Source organism: Gymnoscopelus braueri (assembly GCF_963280865.1).
Source record: "Gymnoscopelus braueri genome assembly, chromosome: 1".
Classification (NCBI taxonomy): domain Eukaryota; kingdom Metazoa; phylum Chordata; class Actinopteri; order Myctophiformes; family Myctophidae; genus Gymnoscopelus; species Gymnoscopelus braueri.
The window spans coordinates 40,370,679-40,393,761 of NC_137603.1; the positions used below are offsets into that span (position 1 = coordinate 40,370,679).

Below are 23,083 nucleotides of genomic sequence, written 5' to 3' on the forward strand. Positions count from 1 at the left end.
TCTGGATGTACTGGAGCTTCTGGATGCTCTTGCTAGGGATCCCGATGAGAAGTGCGTTGCAGTAGTCAAGCCTTGAGGAGACAAAGGCGTGAACTAGTTTTTCGGCATCTGGCAGAGTGAGTGTGGGGCGGAGAGCATGCTATAGCAGCGTGACCTAGTTCCGAGGCAGGCTCCATGGGTGCTGTTGAGTGTACTTGAACCTGCTCCCTGAACCTGCTTTCACACTCCCTTTGATGTGGAGAAGATGCTGAGGATCTCCGCTCCTGTGTCTCCTCCTCCCCTTCATATCCATCTCTCCCTCTCTTGCTTTACGTCTTACATGTTTAACCTTCCTCTCCTCTCCTTTCCTTTTCTCCTCTCCTATATGCTGTGTTAGACCCTGTGGAGGAGAACATGGGAGCCAAGGCATCATTGGTGGGTGGTCCAGGCTCAGCGTTGGGTCCATCTCCCACCCTGGAGAACATACAGGCAGCATATGGAGACGGGGAGAAAGACACAGCCAGGGATCTGATCCAAAAGGCCTGCTGTGTGGAGTGCAGCGCAGGGGCTCCCCGACTGGAGGGGGTGAGTGGACCAAAAACAAACCACTGTGGTGAAACTCTTTGCATCCTTATCGTCAGTTTTTAACCACATGAGCCCTAGCATTCCTATTTTGTGGTGAAAAGTTCAGATTTACATTTTTGGCAAAGAGATTTTGGTGTGTAGAGGGACAAATTTAGTAGGTCTAGTATAGACCCATGGGGGACTCCAGTTAACTAAGTATATAGGGTTTAAGTGATTAAAACACACACAACTTGCTGCGAAAACTGACTGTGTCTGTTAGATGCAGTGTGTGTTTACTTGATGATATTGTTTGGTGTTGTATTGCTGTTTATGTAAGTGGGTGTGTTTTCTTGTTTGGTAGCTCATCCCTCTCGGTCGTCAGGGGAGAGCTGTGGCCTACTTACTGTATCCCTGCTGATATTACCATATTATAATGTTGGCAAACCAGTATCACTTAACCTCTTCCAATTTTTCAAATATCTTTAATTTTTTTTAAAAACAAAATAAATAATACAAATTCAGAATTCAGAAAATAGCCAATCTACAAGCTCACAACTCATTGCATTGACATGTTGTGAGCTTGTAGATCGGCTATTTTTGCTAATCATCGTACGATGAAATACAGTATATAGGGCTTCAGTCGTTAAAAAGAGGAAGAGAAGTTTAGGTGCTTTGTCATCAAAATGGAAACCGGTCAATGTTGCCTGAGGCTCTCAATCCATATTGCTAGTTTAAGTTTGTAAAAATGGATCTTGGTCGCTATTAGTTACTGAATGATTGTGCTGTGTAATAGCACTCTGGTGTTGTTGGTTGGCTTCCATAGTTGGCTCAGTGCCACTCAGACGAGATTTGGTTTGAATTCCCTCTTCTGCTCTAAGAGCTTAACCTTGTTGCTTGCATGCCAACGGTCGTTTCAGGCCAGTTGGAGCATGGACCACAGTGGTGAAAAGCTGCCTTTTTAATTCAATATCACATTTTCCTCATTTTCAGTTTCCTGTCACTCAGTGTAATTTGTTGTATACTTATCTGTTAGTAAGAAGGAAGAAAGAACATCTATGGAAGGAAGGAAAAACTACACGTTTGTGGATTTTTTTTAAGCTTGTGTGCTAGACACTATACATAATATCCACAGGTTTCTTGAGTAAGTGGGCCATAATGCTTGCCCTCAGCATTAGGAAATTAATGGATGCACCCTGAGCCTCAGAAAGAAGGACATACACTCTAGGACACACTGTATGGAGATATACAACCACATTCTCATTTATATTGCAGATCAAATTATAGCAAAAAAGACAGATCCATGTAACTTGATATCCTTTGAACCTGAAGAACCAGTCCACCCTGACAATTTGCTTTCATTTTACCAGTGGAGAATCACAAACAGGATAAAAATAAGGCATGATAAAATGATATACTGCAACTTCAGGCTTCAAATTCTGGCACAATTAATCTAAATCCAGTCACAGCTTAGAAGTAGAGAAAGCAAATCCAGTTCAAAGCAATGCTTGACATTGACATTTATTGCAATAACTAGCTATTGGATCAGTTCCCACACTTGTTGGAAATTGTTGTACTATGTTCGGAAATGTTTTTTGCGCACTAAGAGTCAATACTATTTGTGCTTTTCGTGAGATATTCGTCAACACTTTGAAACACTTGGTCAGTGTGGTAATGCAGTTCAGGTGACACTGTTATATGTCTCACTATTTATAACCAGTGAATGTGAATTAGAATTTGTGTCATTTTCTAACAATGGCTGCTGTTTATGAATCAAATACAGTCTCATTTTATTTTTAAACGCCCTCATATTTTCTATTTGAAAATATAATTGTAGAGTGACATAGCATAGTTAGTTTTTTCAGTCATGGTTGTGCTGCCATCTAGTGTATAAAAAAACAATCGCAACGGCGGCGTAAGCAAATATTTAAGGCAGTTTTTGCTTTAGTTCGATAGAGTGCAGAAACAGAAAGCTTAGGATAGAAAGAGAGGGTGAGAGATGCGCAACACATGGCTCCAGCCAGAATCAAACTGTACATGTTGCAACCATATGGTCGGCACACTATCCATTCACCCACTGGTGGTCCCTGGTTTAAGCACTTTTGATGTACAGTATTTTGCCTTCTGAACAGCCCCGTTGACCACTATTGTATAGCAGGGTTTTTAAAAGAATGTGTTTCCTAATAACTCAAGAGCTTTAATATAATATCAATGCCTTTTCCTGTTCCTGTAAAAACTGCAGTCTTAGGGTGTGTAATTGGATTATGTGTCAGACATAAACACATGTATTGATCCTGTGGAGAAAGCTCTTATTTGAGCCTACAGCAGTATGTGTTCAAATGCGAGAAGCTATTTTTACATAGCATGAACACTGAAACCGTTATTTTGTAGATTTAGTGAGAGCTAGCGAGAATGCCTTCTGTGTTCTGCTCTCCACTGATGCCTACAGACCTCCACATTCAACCGTAACTTTTCAGGAAATGGAAAAAAGAACCTGTTTTTCAATGGATCCAGTGCAGTTATTATCTAGTCACAAGACTTACACACTTTCAACCTGGTGTCCCTATTTTGTCATTATAGGCGAAAATTATTATAATTATTTTTTATGTCAAAGACTTAATAGGGTATTCATTTATCGGGGAGATACAAGGTTTCTGCCCGACAGCGACGATAAATAGGTGTTTTAAGTCTATTTTGTTGTTGTCCTTAAACCTTGTCTTCTTGTGCTGTAGTTGCGTCTCTTGTGCGTGGCCACCCAACACGGTGACTTGGAGAGCGTGTGTTACCTTCTGCGAGAGGCCCGTGTCCCCCTGCCCCAGGAGCCATCAGACAACAACCCTGCCATCCTGGCTGCTCACTACGGCCATGCCAACCTGGTCAAAGAACTGCTTGACTCTGTGCCTGGTAATTCTAATACTAGTAATGAGAAATATCAACATCACCACAACCATGCATTTAGTAAAGTCTTTGTATAGGAAGACATGTGCTGTACAGTGTAACTTGAGACAATCAGTTCAGATAAGCTAAATGATGGCAATGCCAGCTACTCTTGCTAGTCAGATAAGAACCACCTCATCTGGGGTTCATACAAAGACATTTCTTTGGCTTCTGGTGCTATGAAAAGACAACAAAAGGAATATTTAACTGACACAAGGCTACAGACATACAGGCCAATATTATAGCGCAGAGTTGTCTAAGAAAGGGCGAGCATGGGACCGCAGTAGTCATCATGATGTAGCTTATTCAAGGCATTGTTTAGGATAAAATGATGCGTAAGTAATACTGGAAGGTGCATAACTGCATTATAGCTTCTGTAGGAAGAGCTGTGCAATACACAGCAGGTACGGTGATGTGGTTTTACAATGGTCTGCAGTGACAATAATAGCATATTTGATAAACAAAGATATCCAGCATTAATCATGAATAAGTAATTAAATAGGCTACTGTGTAACGCAAAGGTCCATCAGGGATAGATTACTGTATTGCCTGCTCTGCTGTACTTCCTAAAAAGACTGCAGCTCATTAACAATTCTGCAGCCGGAGTGCTCAATGGGATGGGAAATGCTTAATGCATTACTGCTATACATAGATCATTTCATTGGATCTTGAGTCTAATAGAAGTATTTGTACAAAGAAGTGTGTAGAAAGCTCTTTACAAAGCTCTTAATGGTTTAGCTACTGAATACATCATAGTAACTGCTGTAACATATAAATAGATTGAAGAATAGAGGTTTGAAATGCTTTATTTTATGTGTTTTAATGTGAAGCACATTGAGTTTTATTCGTGGGAAATGTGCTGTACTGTATACAGTAAATTAATGTGCCTTGACTTGAGGTATCAAGAGGCATGTATTTATAGAGATCATGTACAGGCATTTCTCGATTTGTGTCCTTCATCTGTCATCTGTTTACACCTTGTATTTTGTATCGGCCTCTCTCTCCCTAAGGTCAGTGTCTGAGAGGTGACCTGTTGAACTGGATGTTGTCTACGGCATGTCAGCAGGGACATCTGGAGGTGGTGAGGCTGTTGGTCGACAGCTACAATGCAGATGCTGAGGACTGTGCCATCCGAAGTGATGAATTTGCTGTCATCACAGGGCTGCCACTTTACGCTGCTGCACGTACTGGTAGGGCACATGTGATTTGGCACCTAGTGATTGCCTTAAAAAACACATCAAAGAAACTCACTTCAAAGGAAGTGTGCTCGACTCAAAGGACAGTCTTGAGGTTAAACTGGGTGCAAATTCTTGACCATGTACTCAACAAAATAATTATCCACACTCCCTGATACATTTTTAGGAGTCTTCAATGTTCCGCAGCAGCAGTCAGTAAAAACTGACGTGTTTCAACCTATTGGTCTTCCTCAGCATTTTATTGAGAAACGCTGATGAAGACCAATAGGTAAATGGACGTGTTTCAACCTACAGTATTGGTCTTCCACAGCATTTAATTGAGAAACGCTGAGGAAGACCAATAGGTTGAAACGTGTCTGTTTTTACTGACTGCTGCTGTGGAACATGAAATACTCCTAAAAAAGTATCTGTGAGTGTAGATAATTATTTTTGTTGTCTTCAAAAACACATATCATTAGGTAACCTCACCCATCATGCAACAGTTATTTTTGGGGTATTTTCAAGCTTTCAGCAACAGTGGAGATGGCATGACAGAGAGATGGGGTAGGACCTCGGTTCGGATTCAAAACTGGGTCAACTGCACAAGGACTGAGCCTTAATGGTATGTGCTCTCTCTACCAGACATGCCCGGCAATGGGTGAGTTTACAGATGGGGCTAGTCATTATGTGTAAGTCCCAAGAGTTTCTGAGCCAAAATATAAAAGTCCATTCATAGATTAGTCAATCATTGTTGGTCAGGGCCTTGTTGTGTAATTACACTAGAAAAATAATGTAGTCTATAAAGTATAACGATTTCAAAGCCCCGTGCTTTTGAGGCCCTATCGTCTATATTGAGGTTGCTCCTGCACACTTGCTTTGCTGGCCTGTGATTGTCCATAATTCATAGCACTATAGGAGTCTAGTTATCTCTGCCAGGCCGGAACGGCAGAGAGACCGACAGAGATTATGTTTTTGCACCTGTCCGTCCGTCTGTTTGTGTGTCCGTCTGTGAACAGCTAATCTCAGGCACCGCTGGACTGATTGGATACTCCCAGTAGGCCAAGGAAGAACCTCTGCCAACCCAGTCTGCGCTCCAAGGAGTGTACTTTTCTAGTCGTCTCCGCCAGGCCAAAGGCGTGGCCGAGACTATGTTTTGCACCCTGTCCGTCCGTCGGTCTGTGAGCAGCTAATCTCCGATCGATGTGAAACTGTGCACACACACTCCCTGGATGCCAGAGCAAAACCTCTGCCCCAAATGTTTTACATGGGCCTGTTATAGCGCCACCAGGAGGCCGACTTATGTAAAATAATCGTTTTTATATTACTCTTTCAGTTTTTAGCCAAATATCACGCAAATCAGTACACATGATCTATAGTCATTATACCATACGGGTCGGATTTTTTATATTCCACCCTGATTGGCTAAGATTGGCAACTAAAGTTTGCAGGAGTGCCCCGTTTTGAACAAAATGCCTCAAATCATGAACGCAGTGTCCGATTGCTGTGAAACTTTCCCACTAGGTTGAGGAACAAATGCCACCCTTTTCACATTACCCTATAGCGCCACCAGGAGGCCGATTTTTGCAAAACAATTTTTCTGATATTACTCCTACAGATTTTGTACATCACACAAATCGGTACAGAGTACCTCTATAGTCATGTGATCAAGACGGATCTGTCCGATTTTATCAATGGGAGTGGGCAGGGAGATGAGAGGAGAGTGTGCCAGTTAGTATCTTGTATCTACAGTGTAAATGCAGTTTACAGTATGTAGCAGAGTAGTCCGTCCATTCCTGAATCCCAGAACCTAAAAGACACATTTAACTTTCTACTTAAAAGTGTGTCGACTGCTCATACATTTTATAATGAGGGGCAACATATTCTAGTTTGAGGCTGCACTGAATTTAAAAGAACATTACCTACGGTATATTAGTTTTGAACCACTCCTCTGAATGAGATTTGTGAGATACTCAGGGGCCCTGTGGTTGTAAATGTTGTGAACCATGTTGAGCTGGAGTTGAACAAACCTAGCTTCCTGGCGGTGCTAATCTAATACGTTTATTCTGGGAAACCTGCAGTTTCTCCTTTAAAACTTTGGTCAGACCACCGTACCTAGAACAGATTGCATAAGCAAAGCAACAAAGAACAAGAGAGTTGGCTAAAAGCTGAGTCTAAAAAAGGAACCTTTCTGGCCAGCAATATAATTCTGCCATTCACCTTGTTCATGGTCTTTAGAGCCATTGTTTCACCACTCTACCAGCTGTCCAGGTAACAATGTAGATAGCTGGTTGAGGTTTTTGCGGCAAAGGTATGGCTCTTGAGGTCAAAGTTACGTGAGACCAATTTGCTTGGCCTAGGTTGGGACCCAAATATATTTTATTTTGGCCATATGAAGAGATAATTTGAGAGCACAAGACTTGATTTTTCTGAATTCCTCTCTGAGAGCGGCCTGTAGCTTATCGACATCCTTGTCAGAGGACAGGAAAGCAGAGTCATCAACATAAAGGAACAGATTGACAATGCAGGCAGTTTGAGGGTAATTTACTGTATAGTTTATAGATTAAAAAAGGGACCCTGGACACTCCCTTGTGGGACCCCACAAATCATTGGTAATGCAGGGGAAAGATGTCCATGGATGTCAGTCTTTTGGTCTCTATCTGAGAGATAGGAGATGAACCATTTGAGAAGTGAACGGCTAATGCCAAGGGTGAATTTTGAGGTGATCATGCCACATAGCTTGCCAGCTAATAAAATTGTTTAAAAAAAGCACCAAAAAAAATGGTAGAGTGCGACTTCCTAAAGCCCCATTGAAATGTATATTATAACTTTGTTATGGAGTTGTTGATATAAAGCTGCTCATGAATTACTTTTTCTAAGACCTTGGAAGTGACACTAAGAACTGCAATTGGCCTGTAATTAACAGGGTCTGGCTGGTGCCTTTCTGAAAAAGGGGAATATTTTGCCGTGTTTCTTGTCATTTAGCACAATGCCATGCTCCAGACAAGATAACCACCTTTGACTGATCGTCAAGTTACAGGGCTGAATGGTACTTTGTATGTGGGATCCCTGTCTATTTAACCCATTCAAACTGGGAAAGCATATGACATTTTTGATTTTAGGCTTTTAAAAAATTGCAGATATACAAGCTCATAGCGCGTCACTTCGTACCGTGCTATCAGCTTGTAGATCTGCTATTTTTTTAATATTTTAGAAATTTGTGCAAATCTTTCAATATATAAATATATTTTCTCAAATCTTTGCTTCTGGTGGTCCGCGGCCAAAAACATATAATTTTGGGGGTCCTTGACATGAAAAGGTTTGAGCACCACTGATATAGCGACCTACGTTTTTCAGAAAACTGTTTGGATTTAGAAGACATTTGTAGAATCGGCCTCAGGTCTTAATGGGTTAACAGTGCAAATATCAACTGAGGGCATTTTGAATCTGTGTATCCTGTGTTTTTCCTGGGCAGGTAATGAGGAGATAGCGTGGTTCCTGCTCCAGAATGGTGCAGGTTTCTCATCATACACTCTAATGGACCACCCTGCCTTCAGCAAACACCTCCTCAGACAGAAAATACAGGACACCTCCTCGTCCGACGCAGAGGAAGATCAGGTGCGTCTATACATGTCTGCCCATGTAATGTATCTGTACACATCTGGATGTATACACAATACCCATGTGCTTGCATTTATGCAGTGACTCAATAATATTGAGTCACTCAATAATACTGTATTCCATGTGTGCTGTATACTGTATCTACATGTTTTATTTCTCCCACTTTTGTCTTAATTCTTTGCTGCAAACATAATCTTAATATACATACCCCTACACACACACAGGCTGTCAGTGTGTGCTGGAGTGGTCTGAAGTTGCCGTGGCTGGAGCTGGACTGGTTCATGGAAATGTCATCTCGTATCACCCACCTAGACCTGTCGTCTAACAGCCTGGCTGCCCTTCCCTCTGTGGTACCATGGGGATTAATCAGACTGCAGTCCTTAGACCTCTCCAACAACCTGCTCAGAGAGCTGCCTCCTGCAAACACCTCCCTGGAGGTTATCTGTACAAGGTAAACCCTCAGTGCTCAACTGAGCGATAAGACGCTCATTATTCTCAGAAAGCAAGGAAAATGTAACCACTTTAAACCCTACGTATATACTTCGTTGACTGGGGTCCACCAGGGGTCTATACTTGGACCCATCCTTTTTCTCTCTACACCAAATCTCTTCGGGGGCAAATAGTCGACCTACAAGCCCGGCATTTGTCGTTTTACAATGCGTTGTGAGCTTTTAGCTGAACGTTCGCCCCCAGAATAGGGACTTGGACGCCAGTGAATGTGCTAAGATGATAAAATGAAATAGGACAGGAAGTTGAGATTTTACCATAAACGGAGTAAATCCAAAGTCTGTCGTCTGGTGAGGAAGTTGTCATCCTCTGTTTCATGCAGTTCATGCGTTGCAATGTTTGAATAGTAATATTGATTCATGTATGCTCTGTATTGTTTGGCCCATTAGAGCTTAGCAGATGTACATTAAGTCTCTCTCTCTCTTATACTACATCTCTCTGTTTTTGTTTATCTTCTTTTACGTTCCCTCTCTTTTAGTTTACGACAGTTGATTCTTTCTCAAAACCAACTGACCACGTTGCCCACTGGATTGCTTCATCTCACCCAAATCCAGAGACTAATTGCTTCCAAGAACCAGCTCACCTCCCTGTTTGACATCCCTGATGGTATGTTCTGAGCCTTATTGCACTACTACTATGTAAATATAAATTGCTCCCTTAAAGGGAGAGTAAGTGATTTGTTTTTGTAAAAGCAAAATAGTGTTTCTTCAGTAACAGGGATCTCCCCATCTCTCCAGCTCTTTAGTGAACACCAAGTACATTTTCAGGTTGTGATGCAAATTGTATCTATTCAGGAGAGGGAACCCCAAAAGAAAAACTCATTGGATAAAATTGGTATCCCAACCTGATGATGTTTTCTATTTACTAAAGAGACGGGAGACCCCTGTTACTGAACAAACACTAGCAATGATTGGTATCACAATATAGAGCTTTTCAACACTTAAAAATATCACTTACCTCCCTTTAAATGAAGGACCATATTCATTCATCTAAACAGCATATTACATGCAGAGTTAAAAGCAGTAGAGGTTGTGTACTTCAGGGTGATGTATATTGCATACAAAGAGATTTGGAATGACTTCACTTCAACTGCAAAAAGAAAAATCAAACAACATGGATTTCCGGTCTGAAGGCTTCAGTGTATTCACTTAATTCTTAAGCTTTGTTTTGTTCCATCAGCTACGAACTGGATTGGTCTTCGTAAACTGGAGGAGCTGGATGTGTCTGATAACTGTTTGACCTGCTTGCCAACAACTGTCATGCACTGTTTCAAATCCCTCCGCATCCTTAATGTCTGCCGCAACAAGCTCACCACTTTCCCAGACCCATGGGCCTGTCCACTGGTAGGGAAGCCATTCTGCCACTGTTTTTATTTCTGCGAGGGAAACCTCACGTCATAGTTAATGCCCTGACACTGAACACATAATTCTGACACGCGAGTCCACCTGTTCCCATTGTCTATTTATTTTTAAAACGTAGATGCGTCAACAGGTTTTGACACACCCACTTGACCACACTCCAGTGTGACTACAGCCGTTGTAAACACTTGGTGTGTTTGATGATGTTAGCGTCTGACGGTTTCATAAGAAACATCATAACTTCATGTCATTTTCATTGGTTATTTTGCTCCAGTCCAGCCATATGCTTGTGTCAATGTACGTATTTGGACAAGGCCTTGTGTGAATGTATTCGTAGAGTCTGTGATATGCAATGTGATGAACAGAGTTGATGACAGCCCTGCGCCCTCCCTGCTCTCTCTGCAGAAACTATGCAAAGCTTCTTCCAATGCAATAGAGAGTCTTCCCAACACCATCTCCATATTCTGGAGGACTCACTTAAATGAAGTGGACTTCTCAGACAACAACATTAAGGAGCTGCCGTCATATATATTTGAGCTTGAGGTATTTTCTATTGACTTTCTGTGCACAGCTATTCTTAGTGGTTTCATTCATTTAGGTTCAAGATGTTTTAATGTCACGTGCATGCACATACAATACAACTGGTAACAACATTGCACACAGTGAAATTCTTGTACTCCTATCCTGTCTGTTTTGTTTAGAAATACTACTTTCTGAATAATCTCGGGTGGACACAAGGAGAGGAGGCCATAGTAATTCTTAAGTCATATATACTTGACTTGTCTTGTGTGGTTTAAATACAGGTTAATGTGAATTTATAATTTTCCCAATGTCTGGCAATTGTGGGCGGGTTAATACTAAAGACTGGTGGATGCCGTGACATTTGAGCCATCTCTTAACACCTACAGAAATACATTTTGTGATCCCTTAAAACACCACAAGGTGGTACTGTTGCAACAGTGTGATATTTTGGCCTGTGACTTACTCCTTAATTAAAGCACCTAGGAAAGGTACTGTAATAATTATATAATCATTTAATTAGTTAATAATGATCAAATAATAATAATACAATATAATTGAGTCCCCATTTTTTGTTGTTTTTTGTACCGACAAAAACCCCAACAACAACTGCATTTACCCACCCTAACTATTAGGAGCAGTGGGTGCTATTAATACAACACCCAGGGAGTAGTTAGGTCTAACTGCTCTTAGAGCCTAACTGCAGTTTGGCCCTAACTGCTCCCTGCCTACTAACCTAAGTGTCTTGCTCAGGGACACTTTGAAACACACTGGGCAAGCTGCGGGGTGAACTGGTGACCTTCTATTTCCGAGGCGGCTTCTCTACCCACTGAGATACTGCTGCCCTAACTGTGCTATAGATTATATTTACATTACAAACAAAACAATGCAAAAAACAAACAAACGGGTGTTCATTTTTAATAAATGGAGAACTATAGGATTTGTAATCCCCTTTCTTTTTTTTCTTTTTTTTTTACTGTTTTATCTGCTAAATGATGACCACAACAGTATTTGAGTGTTGTGTGAAGTATCCAGTTCTGGTCTTTGTTGTGTGTTTTATTTATTATAAACACAAAGGAAACTTGTGAAATGAAGGGTAGTGATAGAAATAAATATTCCTCCACCCCTACCCTCCCTTGTGCCTTTTCAGTCTTTGGTGTCCTTGAGATTGTGTGGGAATCAGATTGCAGCCCTCCCAGCACCCAATAAGTGGAAGGGTTCTCAGCTCAGGACCCTTGACCTTTCCAGGAACCATCTAGGCAGGTACTGTAGGTCCATGCCTTAAAATTGCTGTGATGAAATTATGCCCCCAACACCCTCTCCAACAAGTATTGTTCATTCAGTGACCAGAAATACTCACTTTGTGGTTCTTAGTGATTGTATGTGACTTCACCATTACCTACTGTAGACTGATCTATGTAGTCTTGATTTTGTTGTACTGTACTGTATGTGTATTGCAAATATGCCTTTACAATATTTAAGGATGCCATGTCTTTGTTATGTCCCTGATAAAAGCTTGAAGAAAAGATACATTTGATTCTCAACTCCAAAATTAAAAACACCCCCACCTTTATATGTGATTGCTGCAACCATTTATATCAGCTAATTATTTTCTTTAGAACCGAGGAAGGCCCCAAAACCAGGAGGCTGGCCTTTCTGACGACATGGAACAGGAGGGACCCTGACCCAGGTACATATACTGCTGTCTGCTTTGGACAGCTCCCATTTAAAGACTGTTGAGGCTGATCTGCTGCCATGAATGTTGAGTATGCTCGTACAATTATCTAGGATTGAAAGTAAAGCCATTTGGTTAATATTTGGTTGTTTGGCCCCGTTGATGGAGGTTTGTTTCAGAAGCTGTACTGGCATGATCACATAGCCGCGAACCCCCCAATCCACTTAACAATTACAGTATAATGAAATGTATCTGCTTGTAGTGTGTCGTGGTTTGTAATGTGTGTGGGAGGATGTATTATACGTGTGTGTCATTGTGGCTCTTACTTGGCAGTGAGTCCCATTGAGTTTCCGATAATTCTACGCGATTCGCTGGAAGTGCTGTTCTTGAACGACAACCAGCTGGAGTGTGTGCCGCAGTCCGTGTGCGGTCTGCAGAACCTCTCCGAGCTCTATCTTTCCAAGTAAGTCCCTTTGGCACCCACATACAGTATGCCCACCCACCCACATACCCACACCCACACACAGACACGTACGCGCACACACACACACACACACACACACACACACACACAGACACACAGACACACAGACACACACACACACACACACACACACACTAACAGCAACAAGCTTCAAGTCTGTCTCTGTGGAAAAGTACTGACAACAGTTAAACATTTTAGTTAAAGTTACATTAACCAGCTAGTTGATCAAGGTGATTAGTAAGGACAGTAAGAAGAAAAAGAGGGATTCAATAAGGTATCTAAACCCATTGGGGTGCAACTGAGCTTGCATTGGGCCTTGGATCCAGTGCAGATGCTACCAGCTGGTGTATCAAATGAGTGTAGCAAATGGGTGAGGTCTCTGAAACGTCTTCTCACAGAGATTGAATTGTTCTGGAAATGGATGCCAAAAAAGGATTTATCAGAGCATCAACAAGTTCCCATTTGGGTTTTTTGTTTTGTTTTGTTTTTCTCCTTCTCTGGGTAAGCCGACCAAAGCTATTACATTTCTTCGCTGTGCAACCCCCCTATAGCTATTTAATAAAAAAGGTTTTTATTTTATATTTTATTACATTTATATATCTCTTTTTCATTTCTCTGACCACTTTATCCTTGTGCAATAAACTCATTCTTGATCCATGCTGTCTCCTCTATGAGAACAGTAATCCAGGTATCCGAGAGCTACCAGTGGAGCTAGGTCAGCTCTCTAACCTGTGGCAGCTGGACATTGAAGACCTGAATATCATGAATGTCCCTCTGGAGGTCAGGAAAGAAGGTAGAGCCTGAATGTCCCCATGTCCCCATATAACCCCATGACAGTCATCCGAAATTGTTTAGTTTAGTCTAGTCTTAGTAGACTAAATATCAAAATCTTAGTCTTAGTCAACAAAATTAACACTGCAGCAAATTCTGATTTAGTCTTAGTCTTTTGAATAACACACCACTTAGTTTTAGTCCAGTTTTAGTCATCTGAAATTGTTTAGTCTTAGTCTAGTCTTAGTCAACTAAATATCAAAATCTTAGTCTTTTAGTCTTAGTCAACAAAGTTAACACTGGACAGAAGTGTAGAAGCCCCTGATGTCTTCTCCTTGCTTAAGCTTTGAGCAGTTATCATCTTAATGGTAGAAATTTGTCCAGCAATTATTTTCCTGTAAAGGTCCACCGTTTAAAGCTAATTAATACCGTATAGCCGGTCTAATTTAAAAAATGCAATCTTCACACATTGTCAAACTGCTGGCTGCCCAGGTCCTGTGTCTGTGATGGCCTTCCTCCGGGCTCATCTCCGCAAGGCGGAGCCGTGCAAGCTGATGAAGCTGCTTGTGATTGGTCCCCCGCGGCAGGGGAAGTCTGCCCTCCTAGAGGTGTTACAGACAGGAAAGACGTCCCACTTCAGCCCCCCAGAACGCAGCATCTCCACCTCCATCTGGGAACTGGATAAACCCAACGGAGCCAAGAACAGCGTGAGGGGAAAACACATTGACAGTAGATGGACTGTACAGTACATAAAAAAATGCATACACGTGACCTTGACCAGAGGGTATTTAGTTATTTGTCTAATGTCTCTGTGAACAGTTCATTGCCATGGAGTTCTAAGGGGCTTTTAAAATCTGCTCTAAGACGTTCTTCCCAGCAGCGAATGACTCTTATTTACCCTCCTGTGTGAGTCAGAGACTGAGAGTGAGGGAGAGAGAGCCCCATACCCCCTAGGGACTGACCTGTGTAGTTAGTAATACAGCTCTGGCTCACTACCACTACTATATTCTCCATTATTCTCCCATACTGTATGTGTGTCATTCTGAATGGAGATGGTGCAGGTGTGCGCTTGGTTATCAGACATGCATTGTTCACACAAAGTATCTCCAATGAAACGTTTGATAAAGTCATATATAAACTGACATTCCAGCCTAAACTAAATAAGTACTCAAAATCATTTTGTGTTCTTTTTTTTTTTATTGTTTTGCTTGTGACCATGGACTGAGCTTTAATCTTTTGTGTCAACAGAAGGACTCTGTGTCATTCAACGTGTGGGACATTGGCGGCCCGGCGAACATGTCGACAGTAAACCAGTCCTTTTTCTCTGACAAGGCTCTTTACGTGGTGATCTGGAACTTGGCCCTGGGGGAGGAAGCTGTGGCCCACCTGCAGGCGTGGCTGCTCAACATAGAGGTGAGTCTAGGACCAGTAATGGACAGTAACTTTGACTTGAGTACAGTACTTTTTGGGCGGTTTTCTTTTTCTTTCTTTTTTGATGACTTTCACTCAGCTTAATTTCAGATAGAAATATTGTACTTTTGACTCCACTACATTTCTAGGAAGTGACTCTTGGGACCCAAAATTACAAAAATAAATGATTAATTAACCACTTAAGCCCTATTTCAAATTAAGTGAAAATAGCTGATCTACAAGCTCACAGTGAGCTACCAAATGTACTTCGTAATTTGTACTTTTCAATACTTGAGTATTTACTTTAGTGTATACCTTTTCCACCACTGTCAAAGACCAATCCATATAATTTGGTTATGCCCGGTTGGGCAGTTCAATACAGCTCCCTTCGGAGTCTGGTGAGAGCTATAATAATAGCTTAGTGGTCTTATAAGTAAAGACTATGTGTCTTTTTTTATTTTTCAAGTGACTCAGAGATGTGTCACTGTTAGCCAATAAGGTCACGTTTGTATTTCCAGTGGGAGGGGATCTGATTTATAAGAAATGTTCTGGTTTGCAAGACCACAGGAACCAACCACTGTCTGGAGGGAAGCAATGATGATGTGGAATATGTTGAAATTACTCTCAGTCTTCATTTCCCTAAATTTGCGTCATAGCCTCATCTACTAACTTACTGCAGGTGTTTGTGCAGATCAATGGGATGGATTGTGGCAGTAGAACTCTCAGGACATTTTGGTAATAGCTTTCGTCCCCTTCCGATTTGCATCCAAAGGCACGTGCTCCAAACTCCGCGGTCATAGTGGTGGGTACACATTTGGACCTCATCGACACCAAGTTCCGCACAGAGAGGATTGCAACACTGCGTGCCTTCATCCTGGCACTCTGCCGATCTCCCTCCGGGGCCCGAGCAACTGGCTATCCTGACATCACCTGGAAACACTTGCAGTCAGTACACACATTTGACATTTTCAGGCACTCAGCCGAGTTCCTATGCAGTCACTTGGAGCAATTGTGAAAGTCTAATAGCCTACAAAATTTAAAACAGAATGCCAGGGATACAATGCCATGAACAAGACAATGGAATAATAATTAATGTGTGTGTGTGTGTGTGTGTGTGTGTGTGTGTGTGTGTGTGTGTGTGTGTGTGTGTGTGTGTGTGTGTGTGTGTGTGTGTGTGTGTGTGTGTGTGTGTGTGTGTGTGTGTGTGTGTGTGTGTGTGTGTGTGTGTGTGTGTGTGTGTGTGCGCACAGTGAGGTGTCATGTAAGACCCTAGAGGGCTTGGACGGTCTGAGGAAGCTGATATACCAGGTGGCTTGCTCCATGAAGGATAACAGCGGCACATCTGCCAGTGGCAGCAAAGTGGTGGGCAGGCTGGTGAGTGAATGGAGTTGTAGTTGTCACAGGTACCTGCAGAACTGTCAGCTTCAACTTCTCATGTTCTCAAAGGATGTTCCAAGAACAAAAGATAAAAAGCAGGATGCAATGAACTTATAGTCCAGTCACCTACCATATAAATGACTTTTTCTAAATTGTCTCTAAACCAGATCCCTAGGAGCTACCTGACACTGCAGGAAGCAGTGATTGCAGAACGGTGCAGACGAGACACTGAGGATGAGGTCCAATATCTGACTGATGCCCAGCTGGACCTCCTCATAGAGCAGAACCCAGGAAGTGACATCAGAGACTATGAGGACCTGCAGACCGGTACTGCACCTAAAGGAAACTATTATATAAAGACTTTCAGAGATTGGGTTGCATTGCTTTGTTTAAAAAAAAATACTAATGCAACTACTTGTGTAAAATTCTTCATAACAAGTCCTGCCTTTTCTGGGTTTCGTATCATCCATGCAGCAATCAGTTTCCTGATTGAGACTGGGACCCTGCTGCACTTTCCAGACACCAGCCATGGCTTGTGTACCTTGTACTTCCTGTGCCCCGTCTGGCTGTCAGAGTGCCTGGAAAGGATCATCCACCTCAAGTCGTCCCGCTCCGTGGCCAGGAATGGGGTGATCCGCACAGAAGATCTCAGAGTAATGCATCAGTTGGCACAATGAGACATCGGCTCAACACAGCAGCTTGCATTTCCGAGTTTTTATATCAGTGCTGTGAGCATTTTCAGCGTTTTTGATTCCCATCCCGTCTGTTGTGCAGATGCTGCTGGTGGGAACAGGATTCACCCAGGAGACAGAAGAGCAGTATTTCCAGTTTCTAGCCAAGTTTGAGATAGCGCTACCCGTGGCCAACAACAGGTACTGTACCTTAGACATGCTGCTCTGAGTCCATGATTAGACTCTGTGCATAACTGTAGTCTTACAGGCAGCAGATTTGAACTGGAAACGCATATGAATCTGCTGCCGATTTGAACCGGGAAACCAGCGATTTGTGTAACTGAACCGTTACAGGAAATGTAGTCTCGCCAGCCAGACTGTTGCCTCCCACAATTTTCAAATGCTTCCGTCATACAGTCTGGAGCTCGGAAGCTTTGAAAATGATCAAGCAATAAAGCGGATGTGATGCCGAAGAGGTAGGGGGAGCCAGATTGTTCAGTGCCTTGTAAGTGGTGAGTAGTATTTTGAAGTGGATTCTTTATTTGACCGGGAGCCAGTGAAGGTCGTGGAGGACTGGTGTTATATGGTCTCTGGAACGGGTACTGGTGAGCAGGTGGGTAGCTGAGTTCTGGACATATTGAAGTTTATTGAGGACTTTGGAGGTGGTGCCATGGAGGATACTGTTGCAATAGTCGAGCATGGATGTGATGAAAGCATGCCTTGTCTGGCTACGCGAGACTACAGGAAATGGGTATGCCACCTTCAGGAAACCTGGGACTACAGTTATGCACAGAGCCTATTCGCAGTGATGAGCATTCACATTTTGCTTTGATATCATGTAGTTTTCTAACTACGTTATGTTCTCTTTTCTGCTGCTGTAGTTATCTGTTGCCTCACCTCTTGCCCCCCAAGCCAGCCATGGACATCCATTGCTTCCGCCAACAGACTGCCAACACCCTGCAGCGCCTTTTCAAGATGAGCTTCGTCCCCGCTGGATTCTGGGAGCGCTTCATCGCCAGGATGCTCATCAGCCTCACAGAGATGGACCTCCAGGTAATGGGGTCTACTTCTAAAAGCACATCAACAACAATATTATTCATCATCCACATGGCACTTCTGTACAGTTATTGCTGTTTAATATTTAATGCCCCGATTTTGTGTTGTTGAAGTCATTTGAGCCAAAGAGGAGTGCTAAGAACCAGCGAAGCAGGAACTCTGTGATCTACAGCTTTGCTGGGACTCAGCAGAGGAATCGTTGCAGCACCTTTAGAGTACGACGCAGCCAGACCATCTACTGGAAGGAAGGACTGCTGGTTACCTTTGATGGGGGATACCTCAGGTCAGAGCAGGGGAAAAATAGTTCTGGGGCTAAAAAGCAATCGGGGACAATGGGACTCCACGAGATGTGAGGCAAATACATTAATTTAATTTGCTTCCAGGCCCACACTGTATGACTCATGTAATGGATTCAGGATTAGACCAGTCCTCCAGATAGGTATGATTGAGTTGCAACTTTCAAACCTTTGAAGGGTCATTGAGATTAATGGGGTGTTTTTTGACTAATGTGCATGAAACACACACACACACACACACACACACACACACACACACACACACACACACACACACACACACACACACAGTAAAACTGCAGTTCCTATAGTTTTGCTTAGGAGGTGAGAATAGCTTTGACATCCCAATTGCAGGCACGCTGCCAGACTAGCACGCTTTGCGTCTCCCCCAGGCCGAGCTAAGCTGTATCAGAGTAGACATAATTAATTGCATTCAGAGACAGACTTAGCACCACATCCTGTGATAATAAGATGGTCCAGCAGCGTTATGTTCCCTCTTCAAAGCGCACACACCCATACCTCTTCAAAGCACACATACCCATACCTCTATGTGGTTCACAGCCAGCTACTCTGGCATAATCACAGCCGGCAGCTCTCACAGGTGCTTCTCAGATAAACTCACATTTCATACCATTGGGTGTATGAAGGAATAAGCTATGCTCTTGTATATATCCCTCACTTCCTCACTTCATGTACATTTGTCACTGTTAAAGGACCATCCCAGCCGTCTGGAATGTTTAGCCCATTGACTACGATTCAGTGCATCCTTGACATGACTTCAAACTATCTTCCAGAGCATGCCATCTGCATGGTAGATTCTTAAACAATACCAGATTTAGCCAATTTTTTACCTGTGTGGTGGTAGGGCTCTGAGAATGGCGATGTTGGTCTGTTTGTCCGTCTGTCCAACACTTTGGTCACAAACAACGTATCTCGAAAAGTAGTGACCTCATGTGACCTCATGACCCTACCTCTAGCTGGGAAAAAATGGGAAGGTAGTCAAGACTTCCAACAGATATCTTTAGTCAAATAAAAATCCACTCTGATACAACATTTTTTTTAAATGTCCAGTTAGACTTTTCAAATCAATCCATGCTTTCAACTGCCTTAAACTTCAACGATAACGTAACTTTGGCAAGAAATATGACAGAAATGTCATGTTGGATTGCCTATCTAAAACAAATTTCAAGTCACTACAAGTATTTTCATACCATACAGAAATTAATAGAATTCAATGACAAAATACAAATTTAAAACTACAGTATGCTTTCGAAAATTAAGACCTAACCATTACTCTCAAAACATGTCAGACCACCAGTATGGGCCTTTAATCTTGGAGATGTAAAGAGAAGTTTAGTTACATAAACAAAATAAAAAACAGGAATGTATAAAAAAGTCTGGTCACTGCACCACTTATTTGATCATACGTCCAAGTACATATAGGCTAAAGCATGGTGGTGACTACTAGTGATGATGAGAAGGGATTAGAAGAGGTGATGAAGTGAAATGTCTGGCTCTGTCTGTGTGTCTGCAGTGTGGAGTCATCTGATGTCAACTGGAAGAGGAAGAAGAGTGGAGGCATAAAGATCATCTGTCAGTCAGAAATGAGAGATTTCTCCGCCATGGCTTTCATTACCGACCATGTCAACTCTCTAATAGAACAGTGGTTCCCTGGTGGGTGCAGACCTGTTTTGTCTCTCTTTCTCTCTTCCCAACACAGTCTCTCTTTCTCTCTCTGAACATGGCTACACACTCAACCTCTCTCTCTGTATCTCTCTCTCTTTCTACCCATTAATCTTACTGCATTCTCTGCGCTTTCCTCTGTCTGTCTTATAATCAGTCATTTGAATGCACAGGTGCACGTGCACCATCGCATACTGTGATTGCCTCCACAACACCAGCTCTAGTAAACTGCATCCATCCTTCATTGTCGGGTGGAGCTGCCAGTCAAGCGCTGCGTCAGACCCACCCACCGTGCACATGGCTGCATGCAGCCTCAAGCTTACAAGCCCCAATGACTCATCAACTTTAACAGGCATTGCACGCCCAAGGATGCTACTACTTAGCCTGGTATTCCTAGACGAAACATGAGCTCGCAGATTAATCAGGTTTCCAGGCTACCTACTGCTGTCGATTTACCTGTCAAAACACCATTTGACGCTATCATTTTAAGGCTAGCGGCTTAGTTCTGATGTGTGGAAACGGTGTAACTAAGGTTCTCTCAGCCTGATACGTTGGCAACGAACGAGACCAGGGATGGAGCCTTATGTTGGCTCTGCGTGTGCTGACGAGTGTGCCTAGCACGTGCACGTGAGCATATTTGACGTGCCTTGTTTTTCATACAGTCCATTAATTTGTCACTCTTATGTGTTATTTGTTTTACCTGCTGTAGCCCTGACAGCCAGTGAGAGTGATGGAAGCCTTGTCATAGAGCAGTACGCCCCCTGTCCACTGTGTGCCTCGGCGGGTAGACACAGCCAGAACCTCCCACCCAGCCAGGCCGAACCAGGGGGAGGAGAGGCAAGAGGACGGAGCGGGACAGGGGACGGAGTTAGGAGTCACTACTTTAACATGGAGGACTGTGTGCTGGCCGCAGTGGACAAGGAGCACATCATCTGTCCCCAGCACCCGGACCTGCCTGTCCCCCTCCAGGAGCTGGTCCCCGAGCTCTTCATGACTGACTTCCCATCACGGTAATACCTCTCGCCTCACGAGCCCTGGCCTTTAACCCCAGCTGGCCCCCTAGTGACATCACCCTACCGAATGTCATTGATAGAAAACAAATGTAATTGGCAGAGGACCTGTTTTAATTCTTTGTTTTGGCCTCTGAGCCATAACCCTTGACCCTTCGCACCCACCCCACCATCTGCTTCCGTTCGGCGTCCGCTCTTGTTTTTGTACTTTATCTCTCCTGCTCGCTTTCCCTCTTCCTCCCAGTCAGGGTGACATCTAATTGTTATGGAGCCAGTGTGTGTGGATGTCAGACCTCCACTGCCTTGGCTCCACATCACTGCACCATTGTGCAGGACAGGCCTGGTGGTTTGTCTGCTGTTCAGCCAGGCAGATTCCACAGGAGCTGTCCTGACAAGAGCTGGATGGAGCACACAATACATACTAAGAGACAGATACACACACACACACACACACACACACACACACACACACACACACACACACACACACACACACACACACACACACACACACACACACACACACACACACACACACACACACACACACACACACACACACACACACACACACGCGCGCGCACACAGAGGGTAGAGAAGGAGAGAGCCTGCGCTGCCCTCCAGGGGCTTGGCTGTATAATGAGTTTCAGTTGAATTCTTGCCAGCGACAGCATCTGTTGATGTATTGTCGAACCTCAAGGGTACCTCCACCCTGCACATGCATGATCCATCACTCCCTCAAGCACTTCCACATACACATTCACTGCCTCTGTCTGTCTTTTCCCACACACACACACACACACACACACACACACACACACACACACACACACACACACACACACACACACAGACACAGCTGACACAGTCAAGGACTCAGAAGCGGTACTGGAGGATTGGTTGCGCAACTGGCCTCCAAAGGCCTGCTGAGATGTTTGCCTCCCAGTCCCTACCGAATATTTATGCAATCACACACACATGTTGTCCTCCCATTCATAAATACATTGGCAGATATCAAATAAATGAATTCCTGAAAGCTTTATATTATTACCGACAAGATGCACATGCAGACTCACTAACCAAAGCTACCACATATATGCGCGCACGCACATACGCACACGCTTCTACAGTACACACACATAACCCCAAATACTGAACAGGGAGAGAAAAATTACTCTGAAATGCAATTCATAGCATATGTGAAGTGAAAGTGGCTGATCTAATGTTCCCCTAGTTTTTATGTCCACATGTGAGACCTTTAAGGAAACTATTTCCAGAGCTAGATGTTCAAAGTGGCATCATTTGGACCAAGGACCAAGGACTATTGTTCTAATGCTAAATTCAACCACCATCTTGGTTTGTTTTCGTTGCTCCACTTGAAAGAGCTATGGAGTGGGATGTAGAGGATACTGCTAATGGCTCAGGAATGCAGCTATACTGTGGGCCTATAGGAGAGCACTCCGGACAAAATGTATACTGTACATTGTTTCCCAGATGTGCCACATATGCTGACGGTAAATTGGGGTAAAATTGAGTTGAGGGTTATAGGCGTTCTGATTGTTTTTGCGCATGCGTTGATGGGTCAGGAAAACACATTTGATTTTTTTAAATCCAAATAGCCACGTTGTGTATATAGGATTCAGGGACATTGATTGGGGATCAGTTAAGTGTGTCTCCCGAATCTGTGCTTTCACTATCTGAACAATTCATTGCAAATATATCAAAATCACTATATTGAATGATGCAATATGCATATTGCAATATGCTGCAATCCTTTAATCCTTTTTATAGAAGGAAAACCCAGACTGCTTCCTTTACTTAAGGATTATGATATGGTTTATTAATAATACAGGTGAGGTTATGGCAAGGGACAGGGATTTAGTTTTTATGGAATTAATCAAGGTTATGAGAAAGTCCTTTCTCTGTGTGTGTGTGTGTGTGTGTGTGTGTGTGTGTGTGTGTGTGTGTGTGTGTGTGTGTTTATGTGCGTGCGCGT

The 23,083-nt window shown here is 43.0% G+C and overlaps 1 protein-coding gene across 1 annotated transcript in view; it reads left to right on the forward strand.

Moving 5' to 3' along the window:
• lrrk1 (leucine-rich repeat kinase 1) overlaps positions 1 to 23,083 on the forward strand; it is a 64,560-nt gene that overhangs the window by 15,002 nt on the left and 26,475 nt on the right. Inside the window, exons 3-25 of the mRNA XM_080434398.1 lie at positions 377 to 564; positions 3,273 to 3,444; positions 4,488 to 4,667; positions 8,125 to 8,267; positions 8,495 to 8,721; positions 9,256 to 9,383; positions 9,957 to 10,120; positions 10,541 to 10,678; positions 11,805 to 11,917; positions 12,274 to 12,344; positions 12,663 to 12,792; positions 13,494 to 13,606; positions 14,077 to 14,291; positions 14,833 to 14,997; positions 15,767 to 15,939; positions 16,245 to 16,368; positions 16,539 to 16,698; positions 16,846 to 17,024; positions 17,146 to 17,243; positions 17,924 to 18,095; positions 18,212 to 18,381; positions 19,929 to 20,068; positions 20,787 to 21,087. Coding sequence (XP_080290524.1) covers positions 377 to 564; positions 3,273 to 3,444; positions 4,488 to 4,667; positions 8,125 to 8,267; positions 8,495 to 8,721; positions 9,256 to 9,383; positions 9,957 to 10,120; positions 10,541 to 10,678; positions 11,805 to 11,917; positions 12,274 to 12,344; positions 12,663 to 12,792; positions 13,494 to 13,606; positions 14,077 to 14,291; positions 14,833 to 14,997; positions 15,767 to 15,939; positions 16,245 to 16,368; positions 16,539 to 16,698; positions 16,846 to 17,024; positions 17,146 to 17,243; positions 17,924 to 18,095; positions 18,212 to 18,381; positions 19,929 to 20,068; positions 20,787 to 21,087 — 3,664 coding nt within the window. The remainder of the gene's footprint in view (positions 1 to 376; positions 565 to 3,272; positions 3,445 to 4,487; positions 4,668 to 8,124; positions 8,268 to 8,494; positions 8,722 to 9,255; positions 9,384 to 9,956; positions 10,121 to 10,540; positions 10,679 to 11,804; positions 11,918 to 12,273; positions 12,345 to 12,662; positions 12,793 to 13,493; positions 13,607 to 14,076; positions 14,292 to 14,832; positions 14,998 to 15,766; positions 15,940 to 16,244; positions 16,369 to 16,538; positions 16,699 to 16,845; positions 17,025 to 17,145; positions 17,244 to 17,923; positions 18,096 to 18,211; positions 18,382 to 19,928; positions 20,069 to 20,786; positions 21,088 to 23,083) is intronic.